Raw genomic sequence first — 17,955 nt, 5'->3', positions numbered from 1 at the left:
CCCCAGGCTGGAGTGCAGTGGCCCGATCTCTGCTCACTGCAAGCTGCGCCTCCCGGGTTCATGCCATTCTCCTGCCTCAGCCTCCGGAGTAGCTGGGACTACAGGCGCCCGCCACCACGCCTGGCTAATTTGTGTGTGTGTGTGTGTGTGTGTGTGTGTGTGTGTGTGTGTGTATTTTTAGTAGAGACGGGGTTTCACCGTGTTAGCCACGATGGACAGGCAAGAGCCACCACGCATATTTCACCTTTTAAATACAAAGAAGCTATGATTGCCTGCTTTTACAGAATTAGAGAAGCTTTTTACAATTAAAAAATGCCACTGTAACTAGAACATTTTAAAATTAAATAATTGCCACAGTAACTTTTCTTTAAATATTGCCTGTTTAATATATATCCCAACTTTCTTCTCTAAAAACACTATACGCCTTTTATAGAAGATTAGATTAATAAAACAATAAAAATAAGTTACATAAATAAGCAATATTTACATTGACTACATGGAAATTTATTCTGGCCTTTAATAAAATTCGATTGCACAATACTAGGAAATACTAGGATTTTACTATTTTAATTTCACATCCATTATAACATCTAAAGTTGATTTGTCCTTCTGTTGGGCAAGAATAAGAATTATACATAAAAAATCTTCTCATATTAGGAACATAACCCAATAATAACTTTAAGTAATTTTATTTTACCTTGTCTCATAAAAGATAATGTACTAATGTTTCTGAGCTCAAATATTTAGATTAAGGAATAAAATGTAATGGCATAGTTATATTAAAGAATATTTTGGCACACCCTAAGGCCACTCCATCTATTTAATTTTTTTTTCTGCAGTTTTTTTGTTCTGTTTTGGTTTTTTGTTTTGTTTTGTTCTGATACGAAGTCTCACTCTTGTCCCCCAGGCTGAATTGCCATGCCGCAATCTCGGCTCACTGCAACCTCTGCCTCCTGGGTTCAAGCGATTTTCCTGCTTCAGCCTCCCGAGTAGCTGGGATTACAGGCGCCTGCCCTCACGCCCTACTAATTTTGTATTTTTAATAGACAGGGTTTCACCATGTTGGCAAGGCTGGTCTGAAACTCCTGATCTCAGATGATCCGCCTGCCTCAGCCTCCCAAAGTGCTGGGATTACAGGCCTGAGTTCTGCAGCTTTTACTATTTTATTTATTTTATTTTATTATTTTATTTTTTTGAGACAAGAGTCTCGCTCTGTTGCCCAGGCTAGAGTGCAGTGGCGCCCTCTCGGCTCACTGCAAGCTCCCCCTCCCGGGTTCACGCCATCCTCCTGCCCCAGCCTCCAGAATAGCTGGGACTACAGGCACCTGTCACCACACCCAGCTAATTTTTTTGTATATTTAATAGAGACAGGGTTTCACCGTCTTAGCCAGGATGGTCTTGATCTCCTGACCTCGTGATCTGCCTGCCTCACCCTCCCAAAAGTGCTGGGATTACACGCGTGAGCCACCGCACCCAGCCAGTTATTTTTAAAGTAACATGCTGTGTAGAACAATAGAGTGTTATTAGAGCCCTAGTCAAAATACCATGAAACAATCTATTTCATATTCAGCTTGTCTGATGTTTTCGACATACATGTTAATCCTATATTATTCAGGCTTATTCAAGTGTACAGCAAAGCATTTTTGTTCCACACGGCAAATTTTGAGAGTCATTGTATACTCAAAAAACACTGATATTGAAGTGTTTTTCTTAGCTTATTTTAGGCAATCGGCTCTTTACCAAAACGTATTGATGTGCTTCCACATTACTTTCCTTCAGTTCTACAGAGATTATATGTTACTTTCTCACTCCAAATACAAAGTACAGAAGAACAGAGGTGGTAGGAAAATTAATGTATTCCCCCCAAAAAACTTACTCGGCTTAAATTGTGATACTTGGCTCTTATTTTGTAATGTAACATATCCATGTTAGCAAAAATAGCTTTAATAACTATAAAAGATCAATGCTTTAACTTCTGATTATGAACATTTTTATAAATCATGCTATAAAAAAAGATAGAGACAAAACTCTCATCTTTAACCTCATATAGTTGTGAAACAGAATGATAGTATATAAACGTTTCCTAAATATAAAAAGTATAACTAAAAAGCATATTTTTTTCCTTTGATGTTTTGGAGAAAACATCTAAAGGATAATTTTATTCATTAACAATTTGAGATGGTTTTAGTACAGTACGTATTCATTGCTAATCATACTCAGCATCTTTGCTTTTAACATGTCTAATTTGGTACCAAAATGCTACACAACATTCATTTATATATTTGTAGCAACACATAAATTTCCTAAAATCTTTTAGTATCTACACTATTATGCAAAATATTTCAAAAGATACTAATACACACAAATCTTTTCTGCCCCATATAGGTACCCACATACTGACTTTGGTTAACCTGTTAGCATTATTTTATTTAGACTATTTCCAACTGTCTGTGAGAATAGCTTTCAATTACAGTAACATATTTAATATCCTAATGTTGTCTATTTCCTTGTGTCCAAGGAAAAATTAAAATAAACGCAGCAACGTTATGGTGTCCAGAATTCATGGGTTCTTGGTCTCACTGACTTCAAGAGTTAAGTCACAGACCCTCATGGTGAGTGTTACAGTTCTTAAAGATAGTGTGTATGGAGTTTGTTCCTTCACATGTTCACATGTGTCCAGAGTTTCTTTCTTCTGGTGGGTACCTGGTCTTGCTGACTTCAGGAGTGAAGCCTCAGACGTTCGCAGTGAGTGTTACAGCTCATAAAAGCAGTACGTCTGGAACAGTTCGTTGTTTTTGGTGGGTTCCTGGTCTTCCTAACCTCAAGAGTAAAACTGCAGACCACCTCGGTGAGTATTATAGCTCATAAAGGCAGCACAAAACCAAACAATCAACAGTAGGAAAATTCATGGCAAACAAACAAAACACCAAACCTTCCACCACACCAGAGCTGGTTTCTCCTGCTGGCATACATTGCCTCCTTTTATTCCCTTTTCTGGCCCCACCCACATCCTGCTGATTGGTCCATTTTACAGAGCGCTGATTGGTCCATTTCACAGAGAGCTGATTGGTCCATTTTGACAGAGTGCTGATTGGTGTGTTTACAAACCTTGAGCTAGACACAGAGTGCTGATTGGTTCATTTACAATCCTTCAGCTAGACACAAAAGTTCTCCAAGTCCCCACAAGATTAGCTAGACACAGAGCTCTGATTGGTGCATTTACAATCCTTGAGCAAGACACAAAGTGCTGATTGGTGCATTTACAATACTCCAGGTACACATAAAAGTTCTCCCAGTCTCCACATGACTCAGCAGCCCAGCTGGCTTCACCTACTGGGTCCCGTGCTGTGCCCAGGGCCGGAGTTGCCCGCTAGTCCTCCCCTGCGCTCCTGCACTCCTCAGTTCTTGGGCCGTCAATGGGACCTGACCGCGGAGCCAGGGGTGGCCCCAGTAGGGGAGGCTGGGCTATGCGGGAGCCCACGGTGGGGGTGCGGGCTGCAGCATGGCAGGCTGCAAGTCCCAAACCCTGCCCCGCGGGGAGGCGGCCGAGGCCCAGCGAGTTTTCCAACGTGGTGCGGGCGGCCGGCCGCAGTGGTGGGGGACCCAGCGCACTCTCTGCAGCTTCTGGCCCGGGTGCTAAGCCCCTCTGCCTGGGGCGGGCGGCGCCATCCGGCCGCTCCGGAGTGCGGGGCCTGCCGAGTCCGCGAGCACCGTGCACAGCCCGGGTTCCAGTGCGAGCCTCTCCCTCCACACCTCCCCACAAGTAGAGGGTGCCGGCCCGCCCTCGGCCAGCCCAGAGGGGCTCCCACAGTGCAGTGGCAGGCTGAAGGGCTGCTCAAGAGGGGCCGGAGTGGACACCGAAGCCGAGGAGGCGCCGAGAGCGAGCGAGGGCTGCTAGCACGTTGTCACTTCTCACTGTGTTTACCAAATAGATTTTCATGCTTGTGCCCTAGCTGTTTAGACAGTTTGTTTAAAACTCTTGAGCTCAGACTCACCTTCCTACCTGCCTTCACATACTGAATATTTAAACATCTACCTCAGCCAACTTACCAATGATGTGGTTTCAGTAATAACTTGGTTCAACTTGGCTAGTCCCCTTCTCTCTGTGTTAAGCAATAAAATTTCACTACTTTTCCTCTTTTTCGATATCATACTGATTTAGGTTTTTAGAATAGCTACACAGTTATACATTTATATTGGTTTTATGCCCCAGTGCTGATAGCTCCACTTTTAGATCATCTCCATGGATTATGGAAAAAGAAGTGCTACATATTCTCCTTAAGCTAAAAAACTAATTTTAGGACATCAGTTACAACCAAAAGTGTTTTATTTAAAATTTGTTATGAATTAACTACCTTCTAGAGGCTGACAGTTATGTACGTAACATTTAAATAAAGAATTTACTACTTGGAGGACTATTATTTTTTGTAGTCGGTCAAACAATATCACAATGAATGTTAAAAATATTTCCTTTATAGCCAAGCCAAAAAAAACTTTTTTCAACTCTTAAAATGGCATGAAAATGCAATCATCAGCTTTCATGCAATTAACCATATACATATTTTCAAAAATTTGCTTATGTTAGTACTTACAATTTTCTTCCATAAATAGGCTGCTTAAACATTTTAACTTGATATAATATTCCAGTAATTACTTATAAAATCAAACAGAACTCAGTACTGTTTTGCTTTTTACATAAAATATAGGATGTTTCTGTAACATAAACTTTATAGAAATTTAAATATAAAAAATTAATGCAGTAACTTCAATTTACCAAAATTGAAGACTCTTTATGAAAGTCTTTATAAGCCAGGCGTGGTGGCTCACGCCTGTAATCCCAGGACTTTGGGAGGCCTTGCTTACCTTACAAGGTCAGGAATCCAAGACCAGCCTGGCAAAGATGGTGAAACCCCATCTCTATTAAAAATACAAAAATTAGCTGGGCGGGGTGTAATCCCAACTACTCAGGAGGCAGAAGCAGGAGAATTGCTTGAACTGGGGGGCGGGGGCAGAGGGTGCAGTGAGCTGAGATCACACCACTGCACTCCAGCCTAGGCGACAGAGTGAGACTCCATCTCAAAAAAAAAAAAAAAAGAAAGAGAAAGTCTTTATAAATTCCTTAAGTGAGCTTTAAAGGTCATCTAAATATGCTATCAGGGCATTTTGTATGATCTATCAATCTGAGTCTGTCAAAAAGTCATAACCTGCCATACAAAAAAAAAATGAAAAATGAAAAAGCATGCATACATGCTTTGCTATGGGACTATACTGCTTGCATTTACACAGAATCCTGAAAAAATTATTTAAACATAGAATAAAAATATAGGTCTTCCTGGCCTTCCAAGTTAGCAAGAACTTTAATGCCTTTTGATATTTTTTAAATACATTTTAGATGATAGCTAAGAGACCTATATAAAAAGACTCAACACAGTTCTTCAAAGACACATCATGTCCAACAAAATAGAAAAAACAGAAAAAACTGTAAAATACAGCATTGTGTAATCATTATGCAATTCATACTAAAGTCTCTTAGTTTGGGGGTATAAGAGCTTGTCTCAACTGTGATATGAGGTGTATAATTCACCAGGAATTATCCGATCTGTGGCATTTTAGCTAACGGGGTGGTATTTGCTTTGGTAATAACCACAGTCAAGGGTATTTAATCTGGTTTCTGCAGGCTTGTTAGGAAAGATATAAGAATATAGTAATAAATGTTTGATAAATTCATAGAACTTAAATTGTTAATAAATGGATGTCATATTAATAAGTTCATTTGTATTAAAACTATGTATGAAAAAGTTTCAGTGTTTGTGGCTTCTAGTAAAATTCTCTGGCTTTGTTACTGTAATAGTTAATTCAAATAAAATTTATGAATACTGATGCTTTCATGTTCAGAGATAAATGTGTATTTAAACAATTAGTAAAATATCATTAAAAAATACTTAGATTCATGAATTTATGACTATATACTTTCACTTAGAGAACTGCTGGATTCTAGAAATTGTAACATCGTTCTAAAATTAAGAAACAAAATAAGAAAATAAGGACAAACAAAAATAGGAACTATACAGTTATTTAAAATTTTAACAATTTGCACCAGCACACACAAGCAGGTTTAGGATATAAAAGAAAATACTAAAAGCAAAAGTGAAATATACCATATTTCATGATAAAGGTAAGTATATTTTTCTGAATTTCTATTTTGGCACTCATCAGTTTCATAATCTGGCTATCAAGAAACTGATTCCTCATCTTGAAACACTAACTGATGTATTTCAGTTCAAGGTTCTTATTTGGACTTTTCATCTTCAGATCTTTAAATCTCATTATACTACTTCCTCTTCCCCACGATACTTAAAACAATGCCCTCAGTATATACACATTGACTGATTGTGGTGTTGGTACTAAAGGTGGCGCCAAGGCTTTGGTATTAACACAAGATTGAGTCCCAGGGTCTTCTCTTTTACAAGCTGTATAACCCTAGCCAAGTTGCTTAATCACTGTACCTCAGTTTCTCATTAGCCCATTTATGCCTAGTGTTCCATTATTGGAACGCCAAGCATGTGGGGGTTATTTTATATCCTACAGATCAAGATCATCACCAAGGTCTGATTGCAAACATTCAAAAAATTGCAACCTCAGGCATAAATGGGTTAAACACAGGAAGAGTACCTCAAGGCACTGATGGGAAAAATAAATGAGAGAACACAAGTAAGGAATACAGAACTGTTGGTTCTGTCCCCTCAACTTATTACTGAACTAACAGAAAATTTGGCAAAATTATGGCCATGTGATTCCCCCCTTTTAATAACCCACTGAAAGGACCTATTGAATAGGTATATTTGGCTGACAGTTATATTCAAAAAGCAAGCTGTTATTTTCACACAGGTATAGATGGAAAAAGACAAAGTTTTAGAGTCACAAAACCTTGACTGCCTTAATTTTTTTTTCCGACATTTAGCAGTGATGATACACTTAGTAGTAAGCATTAAAGACTGAAATGCTAATGTCTAGTATGAGTTACACTTTTACCGTGTGGGCCTTTTTTTTATAGACTTGAACATTTCTTGTAATTTTCAATCTTCGCTTTTTACATTTTGAGGCTATGTGGTTAGGTAATACAAGTTTATAATTGTAACTTGGTGCATTATTACTTTTACATTAAATTCTACTTTTTTAGTAATGGTTTCTCCCTCGTATAGATTGTGCAATATTAATATTGCTATACCAGCTTTCTTTTAATATATGCCTAGTGTTTCTTCATATGTCTTAGTTTCTTCTATGTTTAAGTATATCCTTTTTAACTACATATATTGCTTTTTAAATTTAATTTTGAATAGTTTTGTCTTTTGACAAAAGACTCATGAAGTTTTATTTTATTACAATTACTGACATATTTGTATTTATTTCTGCCATTTTATTTTGGGCTATTTACAATATTTTTCCTTTTTCTTTGCCTCTTTTTTCTCCTCCCTGCCATCTATTGCATTGTTCTTTCCTGGCTTCTGTTGTTTTCTTTCACGTCTCTTTTCATCTGGCTTGAAAGAAATACATTCTATTTGTATTATTTTGTGATTAACCTAAGATGTATACCATGTTTATTAACTTTATATTTTTAATATCTATAGCTTTTTAACCAATAGAAGCTTCTAGACTGGTTTCAAAGGAAGCCAAACTACTGAAGTTGTTTTATTTAATGTGTTCCAAAAATACACAATCAGGAAAAAATGTGTAATTGGTCATATTTTTATGGAATGTATTAAGAGAACAGTATGATGATACCAAGCTATAACAATCATTATCTAGTTTTTGAAGCTTCATCATCATGTTAAATCCCATAAACAATTGATTCTCAACTAATGAGGAGTACATGTACAAGACATGGCCTTAATAGCAGTAGCACAGAGGTGTTAGTACCATTTCTCCCACATCATAATCTAAGAAAGGTGGCATCCTCCATTTCCATAGTTACTCCTGGGTCTGTCCCTTCAGCTAACCCAGTGAGTCAGGCCCTCTGCAGATGTTTCATCCAGAAGTGACTCAACGGCACGGCTCATCTCTCCTTGGAGCTCTAATTTTCTTCTTGTAGATGGTACACTTGGTTTCCTGAAACATCTTGACACCTCCCACCATCCTGTTCTTAAGTGAGGAGCAGTGGACTTTAAAATCCATGGTGAGTATACTGTGCCATTAGCTAAGGGGGTGAAATTCAGCTCAAGGCCAAGGATGAAACATATGTACTATGCTTTGCTTACCTTGGTGAACATCCAGGTATGGCTGAACCTCCCAAGTGGTACTCATCAGAAGAGGCACGGTAGAGGATATATTATTTCTAGTTGTCGGGGCCATAGGAAGATCCTCTTGGTGTGTAGTTCCTTCCAGTTTCCATCCCTCATCATGAAAAGTAAATAGAAACTAATGGTGATACAATCCTAAACAAAGTATTTAAATATGGACAACTGTTTCCTGCTAGGTAGTTCCTTTAATTCACAGGATCTATTCTGGGTAACCCAAGACTACCTACTAAAGAGAAGAAGCTAATTTCACCTCTAAACTGGTTAGTCCCTTCCCCTCTGCTCAAAGTAGTTATTGGTGACATAGGAAGGAAGCTTAACCTGGGCTTCTCCTATCCTGTCTCCAGAAAGAATAAGATACTCTTCTTAAAAGGTTAAAATTCCCATTAACCTAGGTTATTGCCATTATTAACCTCCAAATTTGGTGTGTTCCTCTTGATAAGTTAACCAATCCTCTCCAAAATTCCTGCAAGAGGAAGGGGCAGGACGAGTTTTGTTGTGCTGAAATTACATATATTATACTATCTTAGTTATACAAGAGACTCAAGGACTTTCTTCTAGAATCTGTGCTCTTGGTTACCCCTGTGTCCTAGCTCCTCCCAAGCTCTCTGAACTAGTAAATCATTGCTGCAAAAATAGACAAATGGCTGTCAATATGTCCACACCCTTTTAGGTCCATTGATATTCACTTTCTGACAAAAGACAAGGCAAGGACCCACCAGCACCCAGGTCTCACTTCATGATGATGTCATCCTCATTGAGGGCTCACAACCTGACCAACTACTGGTTTCACTTCAGTTTTGACATTTCCCAGAGCTAAAGAGCTCAGTCCTAATCACAGGAACGACCACCTTGAGGGGTGGGGGGAAAGGGGAAGACCAGTGTCCCAGGGCCCATGTTCCAGCCTAGGCCCTTCTTAAGTACTCTGACATCAACTTAGTATTCAATTTATTGGGCTCTTCATAGCCCCTACAAGTCCACAGATTCTTAAGAGAAATAATGAGGTCTACATGCAGAATAAACTGAGGTTTCAATAAAATCAGAGATTATATATATTTCTTATGATCCTTCCTATAGCCACAGGTCTTCTGACTTCTGAGGTATCTAATCTATGAGTTCACTTGTGAAACAGCCCTCCAATATACAATGGTGCCACTTAAAATATGCATTGCCCACTTCTCACATGACTTCGCAGAGGATTACAGTCTGCTGAGTGAGTTGACGTCTTTTTATTACTCTCCTAATGTGACATCCATGAATACCTGATCTAGGCAGCGCTCTATCACCTCCTGCAATACTGCTTCCAGGAACATACCAAAATGAGTATCGGAGAACTTCAAGGGTAGTATCTGGAAGACACTTACTTTCTGGTGAAGGAATCCAGAAAATGCCAGATAAAGTATTAACAGTGCTGGAGTAGGGAATTCTACAAGTGTATCATCTTCTACCAAAAGTGGTTAGCATGCCCCCTCTTGGAAGTACATCTCCTCCAGTTTTCACCTGTTCTCCATTTGCTATTCTTAAACTGCTGGATCAACTCAAACACATCACTCAATACTCAAAGAATATTTGCTGTATCTATTGTGCCTCCTACAGAGAATCCAACTGGTTCATCTTCAGTATCACCACAGAAGTCAGATCCAATTTACCACACATTCCTCCATTTAAAATATCCTGTCTTTGTAATAATTACACCGTGTCCTATCTGGTTCCCCTATGTTCTTGTGTCCTCCAGTATCACAAATATCCAGGTAGCCAGCTAAGTGCCTGCACAAATGACAGACTACACTAAAAGAATTCCACTGACACCCTCCAGCAAGCAAAGGTCCATGTATTGACCAGCACTAGGCTATAGGAAAGATCATTCAAGTGGAAGACACTGTCTCCATCCATGGTAGGAACTGTAACACTGCTATAAGAGCACTTCAAAGGCAGAGGTTATCATCTCACTGGTTTTCAAATATGTTTTCCTTCATCCATGTAAATACATGTTATCTTTTTCCACTCTCTGCTCTATCCACCTATAGGAGATACTACACTCCTACATCCTATGCCCTAGTAGTCTGTGCTAATAACCCCAGCAGTTAACTTGAACATGTCATGTGGAAAGCCCAGACTTAATAACAAGAAGGGTCTCAAGGAACATTTGTGGAAACAGTCCTTCCACCTTTAGAAAGCCTTCAAGCATTCTCTTCTAAACAACATTCCACCAACAAAAAATTCCTCATTTTGCTGATTAATAAATGGAAACTGGAACTGAATGGTGGCACCTAGAATAAATCCAGGGGAACTACCAGTACAATAGTTTACTTCACTGTGGGCCCTCTCTACTTGCCACCATACTTAGAATGTATTCCAAGGCAAGTTCTCCTTTTGAACTTTGGCCCAGCTGTCTAATCACCTATGAGACATAACTGTGGCTTACTATGTTGGAGTCACTGTATAAATTGCTAACATCTTCTCTGTGATGTTCTCGGATGGAGCCTTAGAGAGATTCCTAAATCCAGTTTGAGATTCCTGAAGCATTGGTCAGTTCCTCCTTTCACCATCACCTTCAACGAATGCAACAGAACAGATCTGAATAAGGTACTTACAAACTTTTAAACTTTAATAACTTAAGTTAAAAGAGCAAAAGAAATAATCAGTTAAAATTACTTGAAAGTTAAGTGTATTAACATTTATAATAATTATTACACAATTTCTATATTGTGTTATAGATCCTGATTGGTCAAAAGAAATCATGAGGTAAATTATGTACATGGATAACAAAATTAAGACTTTAAGAAATTTAAAGAAAACATTGCCCTTTTGAACTATTTACAAATTTTTAAATCATATTAAATCTTAAAATTTTTAACATACCAAATGCCTCGAGTTTTATAATTTATTATATAAACCACTTGATATATTTACTTATTCATTTATTAAACATTTAACAGAGTAAATGTCATTTTTCAGTAGTCTGAAAAAGAACGAGGATTCTGATGTTTGGGGGGTTTTTTGCTTTCCATTAAAACAATAGTGGTTGCAAAGCTATCCCTTATTTTAAGAAAAGCAATAAAAATGTAAAGATCTGCAAAATTAGAAAGCAGAAAACGAATTTATTCTAAATATTCTGAAACATCAATCTTTAGTAATTAAATGTGTGAAACTAGAGCCATCTACTGGTTGAAGTGTGATGTTACACAACCCAACTGCTGGACTATTAAAGCTGGGAGCCTTAGTTGTAGGGATTTAAATGGGGATGCACATGGGCAAAAATCATCTGGTCTAGGACACTAGTTCAAAGGTTTAATAAAATACTCTCTTTTTATCAGGAAACCCAACATGTGTAACAAGGTAGGATCCCCCTGTAAAAGCCCCGGTAAGGGGCCTCCAACCCTGACCCTCAATGAAAGGAGTGACTCCACTAATTAGCCTGAGAAGCAGAGACCAGGCCAATGAAAAACAAGCCATGAGAGGTAGCTTGGGCAAACAACTGTGGTTTGGAAGGAGGCACAAAGAAAGAACAGCATTAGCAACACTGTCTCTTACCCATCTTTCCCCTGAAGACATCTTAGACACACAATGCACAAAGGACAATGATCAATGGTCACAGAGAAATGAAGAATAGGAGTAGGCACCTGAAAGCCTACAAACCTCTTTTCACAGGGACAGAGCTTATGTGCTCATTTGATTCCAAACTTTAAAAAATACTAGTGTAAGTTCCCTGAAAATGAGAAATAAAAAAGTAACACATCTGCTTTTTTACCACAAGCCAGTAAGAACTGAGTTTCTAGGTCCGGTGGGCTTTCACCAGCCAAGTCCTGGACGGGTCTAGTCTTGGAAACAAAAGCCCAGTTTCAGGTCCCAGCCTCCTCCCTTCAAAAGGGCATGGATGTCCATAGAATCGAGGCAAGAAATAGAGCTCTCCAAGATTCCTCTCTGAGGCAGAAACCCCCAGCCTGGACAGCAGCTTGTCAGCTAGGCTTGGGGTGACAGGCTGCAGCAAAGTCCCAAAGACTCGCAAACATTCCAAGGCCACATGAAGCACAGTACCCAGCCAGGGAGCATCCACTGGGCTCTCCCAGTTCAGCTTCCATGGTGCATGCCTTTGGACAAAACCATTAGTTTGCCGGACACAGCTGGACACGGCCTCTAGAGCCTTATATATCTGAAAGTTATCATAGTGGTCTGCTACCTGCTTTGGCAAAGTGGCCACTGAGCTCACCAGAGCATAATCCTCTGCCTGAGCACGAACTGATGGCCCCACCAACCCTGGCTCACTGGGGAAGCAGGTAGTGCAGAAGGCTGGGTAGGTCTCAGAAGGATTTATTCTTTTGGCAGTGCATCGGTTCAAGAGACCTCCCAAGGCATCTGCCAACTCGGAGTTCAGCAACTTAACCACCTTTTCATCATAGTAGTCACAGTCCCAGTTGGGGACGCCCTGCCGCAGGAGAAAGTAGCGGAAGCCATCCACAGTATAGCGGTTAAGGCAAGTCCTAGGATCCACCACGTTGCCCAAGCTCTTGGACATCTTTTGGCCACAGACTGTCCAGTGGGAATGGACATAGATGCGCTGTGGCGGGCTCATGCCGGCCCCTAAGAGGAAGGCAGGCCAATAGATGGCATGGAATTTGAGAATGTCCTTACCTATGATATGAGAGGTGGCCGGCCACCAAGATTTGAACTCAGCATTTGGGTAGCCAATTACAGTGAGGTAGTTGACCAGGGCATCCAGCCATACATAGATGGTCTGCGAATCATCCCCGGGCACCGGAATGCCCCAGTGCAAGTGGCTACTTCTGCGAGACACGGACAGGTCGGGCAGCTCCTCGTCCAGCCACTGAAGAACTACGTGATGAAATGGTTCGGGGGTGATCGCCTGAGGGTTGCCCCGCAGCCACCGCTGGAGTGGCTCCCGGAACTGGGAAAGCCTGAAAATGTAGTTTTCTTCCTTGGTCCAGGAGACTGGATGCCCGCTCTCAAGAGATACAGGAAACGAATCCCCCAATGGGCCCAGCTGCCGGGTGACCTTGGCCTCAGGCAGGAAGCACTCGTCGGAGGCGCAATACCAACCTTCATAGACGCCCTTGTAGAGCAGACCGCGGGACTTAAGCACCCCCCAGAAGTGCTGCACAGCCACCCGGTGCCGGGCCTCCGTGGTGCGGATGAAATCAGTGCAGGAGATACCGGCTTCCTGGAAAAGCTGCTGGAAATGCTTGGAGACTCGGTCGCATAGCTCGGTCGGGGCCAGGCCCGCAGTAGCTGCTGCCTGCTGAATCTTGAGCCCGTGCTCATCAGTACCAGTAGAGAATCGCGTGGCGGCCGTGCTGGGACCTCGGAGGCGACGGTGGCGGCATAGGGCGTCCGCCAGTAGTGCCGAGTACAGGTGCCCGATGTGCGGCGCCGCGTTCACGTAGAAAATGGGTGTAGTGAAGTAGGCGCGCGCATCACGAGCATCATCGCGGGCACTGAGGGAGCCTGAACTGTAGTAGCGTGGGCCGAAGTCCTCCAGGAGAGAGAGCCTACTAGCCCCCGTGCGTCCTAGCAGCCGGAGGACAGACTTTCGCAGCATGGTGCAAACCGGCCGCAAGCGGAGGAGGCGGTGTTCTGACAGCACGTGTGAGAGGCGCATGCGCAGCCGGGTCGCACCGCCCCTTCCGACCGGAAAACCAGTGAAACTCGGCCCCGAGCGCGGGCCTTCAACGCCCTCCCCGCCCCGCCCCGCCCCGCCCCACCCGCGCCTGCGCCCTCCGCATCCTAAGCCGCGGCGCCCAAGGGCCCCAACGGACTGAGGCTTGCCAGGAAAATAGCTCAGAGTCGCCGGGTTTAGGAGAGGCTATGAAAGAAGACGAACCTCTTTGCCTTTGCATAACATGCTGTGTTTCCTGCTTTGGATTGTAATTTTATATTTATGAATGTTCCCCCTCTAGGCTCAGCTGCTTGTAGGCAAGAGTTTTATATTCAGCCGTTTGCCTAAACCCGGTCCGTGGATGGCATACTGCAAGACAGAGTATATGGCTCTGCACATGCCCAGACAATATCACAAACGTCATCTAAATTTTATCTCAGAGCCTAAATCAATCTGGAAGGGAGGGAGAGAGAAAAAAGATGAAAAATCATTACCTACAGCACTTGAGAGAAGGATAAGAACTGAGAAAGGAAGAGAAGTCTTTAAACAGTTTTTGTTGAATCAACAAAAATAGATTTGTGATCTGCCAAGTTCTTGCCTAAGTTTATTGAGATCCAGGAAAGTGGAGTGCAATATGCTGTCACTGTTCACATAAAGAATAATTTTCGAATTTATTTCTCAAAAATAGTTAATTTTTTTAATGGTCTTTAAGTTCTTCTAAAATAGTGTTTCTCAAGTTTGATTTTAGTAATGGAACCCTAGAATTTTTTTTAGGGAAGGAAACCTCAGGAGCCCAGAATTGAATTAATGTTAATCCCTGGTTCATAACACATTCTCATTTTTTCTTTTTTTTTTCATTTAATTTAAGTAGCATATACATTTAATAATAAAATGGAGCAGCTGTGAACCTACAACCCACTCTAAGAACAACAGATGGTTTCAGAGTGTGGTCCCCAGAGCAGCAGAACTAGCAGCACCTGGAACTTCGTTGGATATGTATATGCTTAGGCCCCATCCCCCACCTACTGAATCAGAAAACTCTGAGGGTAGGGCCCAGTAATTTAGATTTTAAGGTGATTCTGAGGCACATTAAAGTTTGAGAAACACTGAACTAGAAAATTACCAGTGATTTAGATCTGTGTTCTCCCTTCTCGTACTGTCCTCCTCCCTGAGGTGGTCATTGTTGTGAATTTTGTTCCTGCACATTCGTGTTATCACATACATAGTATGTCTAAGTAACATTGTTTAATTTTTCTTATTTTTATTTAAATATTCTAAAAAGGATATAATACATGTAGTCTTCAACTTGCCTTTTTGTTCAACATTTTGTTGCTATATTAATCCATGTTGTTGCATGTAACTGCATTCATATGTTCTTAATACATGTAATTCATTCATTTTGCTGTATAATAACCTTTGAACACATATAGTAACTTGGATCTGATTTCTGTAGTGATGTGATGAAACATGGACCAATCGAATTCTGTATAAGAGATACAAAAAGTAACTTTGGACACTCAGTTGTTGTGCTCTTATTTAATCCAGCAGTTTAAGAATGACCTACAACCATCTGGTCTTCAACAAAGTTGATAAAAATAAGCAATGGGCAAAAGACTCCCTATTCAATAAATGGTGCTTGGATAACTAGCTAGCCATATACAGAAGATGAAACAGGACCCCTTTCCTATACCATATACAAAAATCAACTCAAAATGGATTAAAGACTTAAATGTAAAACCTAAAACTAAAAACCTTGGAAGGCAACCTAGGAAATACCATTCTGGACATAGGACCTGGCAGAAGGTCCTATGCAATTGCTTTTGAGGATGCCAACAGCAATTGCAACAAAAACAAAAATTGACAAATGGGACCTAATTAAACTAAAGAGTTTCCACATTGCAAAATAAACTATCAATGGAGTAAGCAGACAATCTACAGAATGGGAGAAAATATTTTCAAACTATGAATCCAAGAAAGCTCTAATACCCAGAATCTATAAGGAATTTAAACAAATCGATAAGCAGAAAACAACCTCATCAAAAAGGCAAAGGACATAAATAGACACTTCTCAAAAGAATATATACATGTGGCCAACACGTATATAAAAAATGCTTAACATCACTCATCATTACAGAAATGCAAATCAAAACCACACTGTGATATCATCTCACACCAGGCAGAATGAATATTATTAAAAAGTCAAGAAACAACAGATGGTGGCAAGTTTGCAGAAAAAAGGAACATATATACACTGCTGGTGGGAATGTAAATTACTTCAGCCATTATAGAAAGCAGTTTGGTGATTTCCCAAAGAACACAAAGCATAATTATGATTTGACTCGGCAATCCCATTATTGAGTATATATCCAAAGGAGTATAAATCATTCTACTGTAAAAAAAAAAAAAAAAAAAAAAAAATTCCACTCCCATGTTTATTGCAGCACTGTTCACAATAGCAAAGACACGGAATCTTCCCTAAATGCCCATCAACAGTAGACTAAATAAAGAAAAGGTGGTACATATACACCATGGAATACTATGCAACCATAAAAAAGAACAAGATCATGTCCTTTACAGCAACGTGGGTGGAGCTGGACGCCATTATCCTAAGTTAACCAACACAGGAACAGAAAACCAAATATCATATGTTCTCACTTATAAGTAGGAGCAAAACATTGAGTACATATGGACACAAAGAAGGAAACAGCAGACACTGGGGCCTACTTGAGGGTGGAGGAAGAAAGGAGAGTGAGGACTGAAAAACCGCCTATCAGGTACTATGCTTTTTACCTGAGTGGAGAAATAATCTGTACACCAAGCTGCCATGACACACAATTTACCTATGTAACAAACAGGCACATGTACCCTGAACCTAATACAAGTTTTTTTAAAAATGGCAAGTGAACATAGGTAAAACCTAAAACTGAAAGGTATATACAGCACCCTCCAGAACAGGCAGGTAAATTGAAGCTAAGTGTCTGAGAAACCAGGTTATTCAGAAATTCTTGCTATTTTTTTTTCCTTTTCCATTGAAGTAGTGCCTCAGCATACAAGTGTGCTATTTTTTCTCCCGTTAAAAAAAAAAAAAAACTCAACCTCCATTACTGCACCATTTCTTTCCTTCCCTTTAGAGCAGAATGCCTTAAAAGAAATGGCCATTGATACACACTTCAGTGATTCAAGTTTTGGCTCTGAGAAACACTACTACTATTAACACTGTTGTATATGTCTCCTGGTGCCTATATGCTAACGTTTCTGTTGGATATATACATGGGAATGAAATTGCTGGATCATAGAGAGTATGAGTGTTCCATTTTTCAAAATAATGCCAAGTTATTTTCCAATGGTTAAAAAAATTTACACTCTGCTCAGCAATATACCCTTGAATAGATCTCTCCAATATTTGGTATTGTCTGTGTTAATTTTTGTCAGATAGGTGTAAAGTATCATCTCACTAGTGTTTGTTTATAACAGCAGTATTCACAATAGACAAAAGCTGGAAATAGCCCACATGTCCATCATCTGATGAATGGATAAACAAATGTGATATATCTATACGATGGACTATTACTCAGCAATAAAAAAGAATAAAGTGGGAGAGGGAAGATGGTGGTCAGGAGACAGGGCTGATGTGCAGCTCCCACTTGGATGAACAGAACAGTTTGGGGAGAGTCACACCATGAACTTTTGCTCCAGCAACCACTTCAGGAGCATATCGGGAAAACCAAAACAAATCACAGATCCTTTAAAATAACTGGCAGGCCACTACAAATTCCCACAAGACAGGTGAAAAACTCTGGTGCTGTCTCAAAAACACCACCTCCCAGCTAGAGGTCAACCAACTCAGGACATTACAGCAACTCATGGCAGAACAACCCTGTTCCAAGGAAGGAGAAAACAACAGCTAATTCCACTGCCTGCAACATCCTGGCTAACCAGTGGTTCTGAATCTGTTCAGGTGACAGCTTCACTGCTGGCATAACCAGCATTTGAGAAAGCAGGCACACTAAACATATCTACAACCAAGGACTCACAGAGTCTATGTCA

The 17,955-nt window shown here is 40.4% G+C and overlaps 1 protein-coding gene across 3 annotated transcripts; it reads right to left on the bottom strand.

The window, feature by feature from the left end:
* Window positions 1–541: 541 nt before the first annotated feature.
* MARS2 (methionyl-tRNA synthetase 2, mitochondrial) lies at window positions 542–13,906 on the bottom strand. 3 transcript variants are annotated; one of them, XR_012094261.1, is made up of 3 exons: window positions 12,046–13,906; window positions 8,256–10,846; window positions 542–8,139 (listed from the first exon to the last, which is right to left on the bottom strand). XR_012094261.1 is itself a non-coding variant. In XM_073019894.1 (2 exons), exon 1 carries the CDS (start codon window positions 13,849–13,851, stop codon window positions 12,070–12,072), a length of 1,782 nt encoding a protein of 593 aa, XP_072875995.1. In that variant the 5' UTR covers window positions 13,852–13,906; the 3' UTR covers window positions 542–10,846; window positions 12,046–12,069. The 3 variants fall into 3 exon arrangements, 1 of the variants encoding a protein (XP_072875995.1); XR_012094260.1 differs by having other exon boundaries at window positions 542–8,391; window positions 10,720–10,846; XM_073019894.1 differs by having other exon boundaries at window positions 542–10,846.
* Window positions 13,907–17,955: the final 4,049 nt, after the last annotated feature.

This window comes from Chlorocebus sabaeus, chromosome 10 (genome assembly GCF_047675955.1).
Source record: "Chlorocebus sabaeus isolate Y175 chromosome 10, mChlSab1.0.hap1, whole genome shotgun sequence".
In the NCBI taxonomy this organism is placed as follows: domain Eukaryota; kingdom Metazoa; phylum Chordata; class Mammalia; order Primates; family Cercopithecidae; genus Chlorocebus; species Chlorocebus sabaeus.
The sequence above is the reverse complement of the archived record's forward strand: the minus strand, read 5'-3'. Positions and strand labels throughout refer to the sequence as shown.

Bases quoted from the DNA above. Each gene is read 5' to 3' on its own strand.
- MARS2 (XM_073019894.1), bottom strand. From the start codon at position 13,851: ATGCTGCGAAAGTCTGTCCTCCGGCTGCTAGGACGCACGGGGGCTAGT.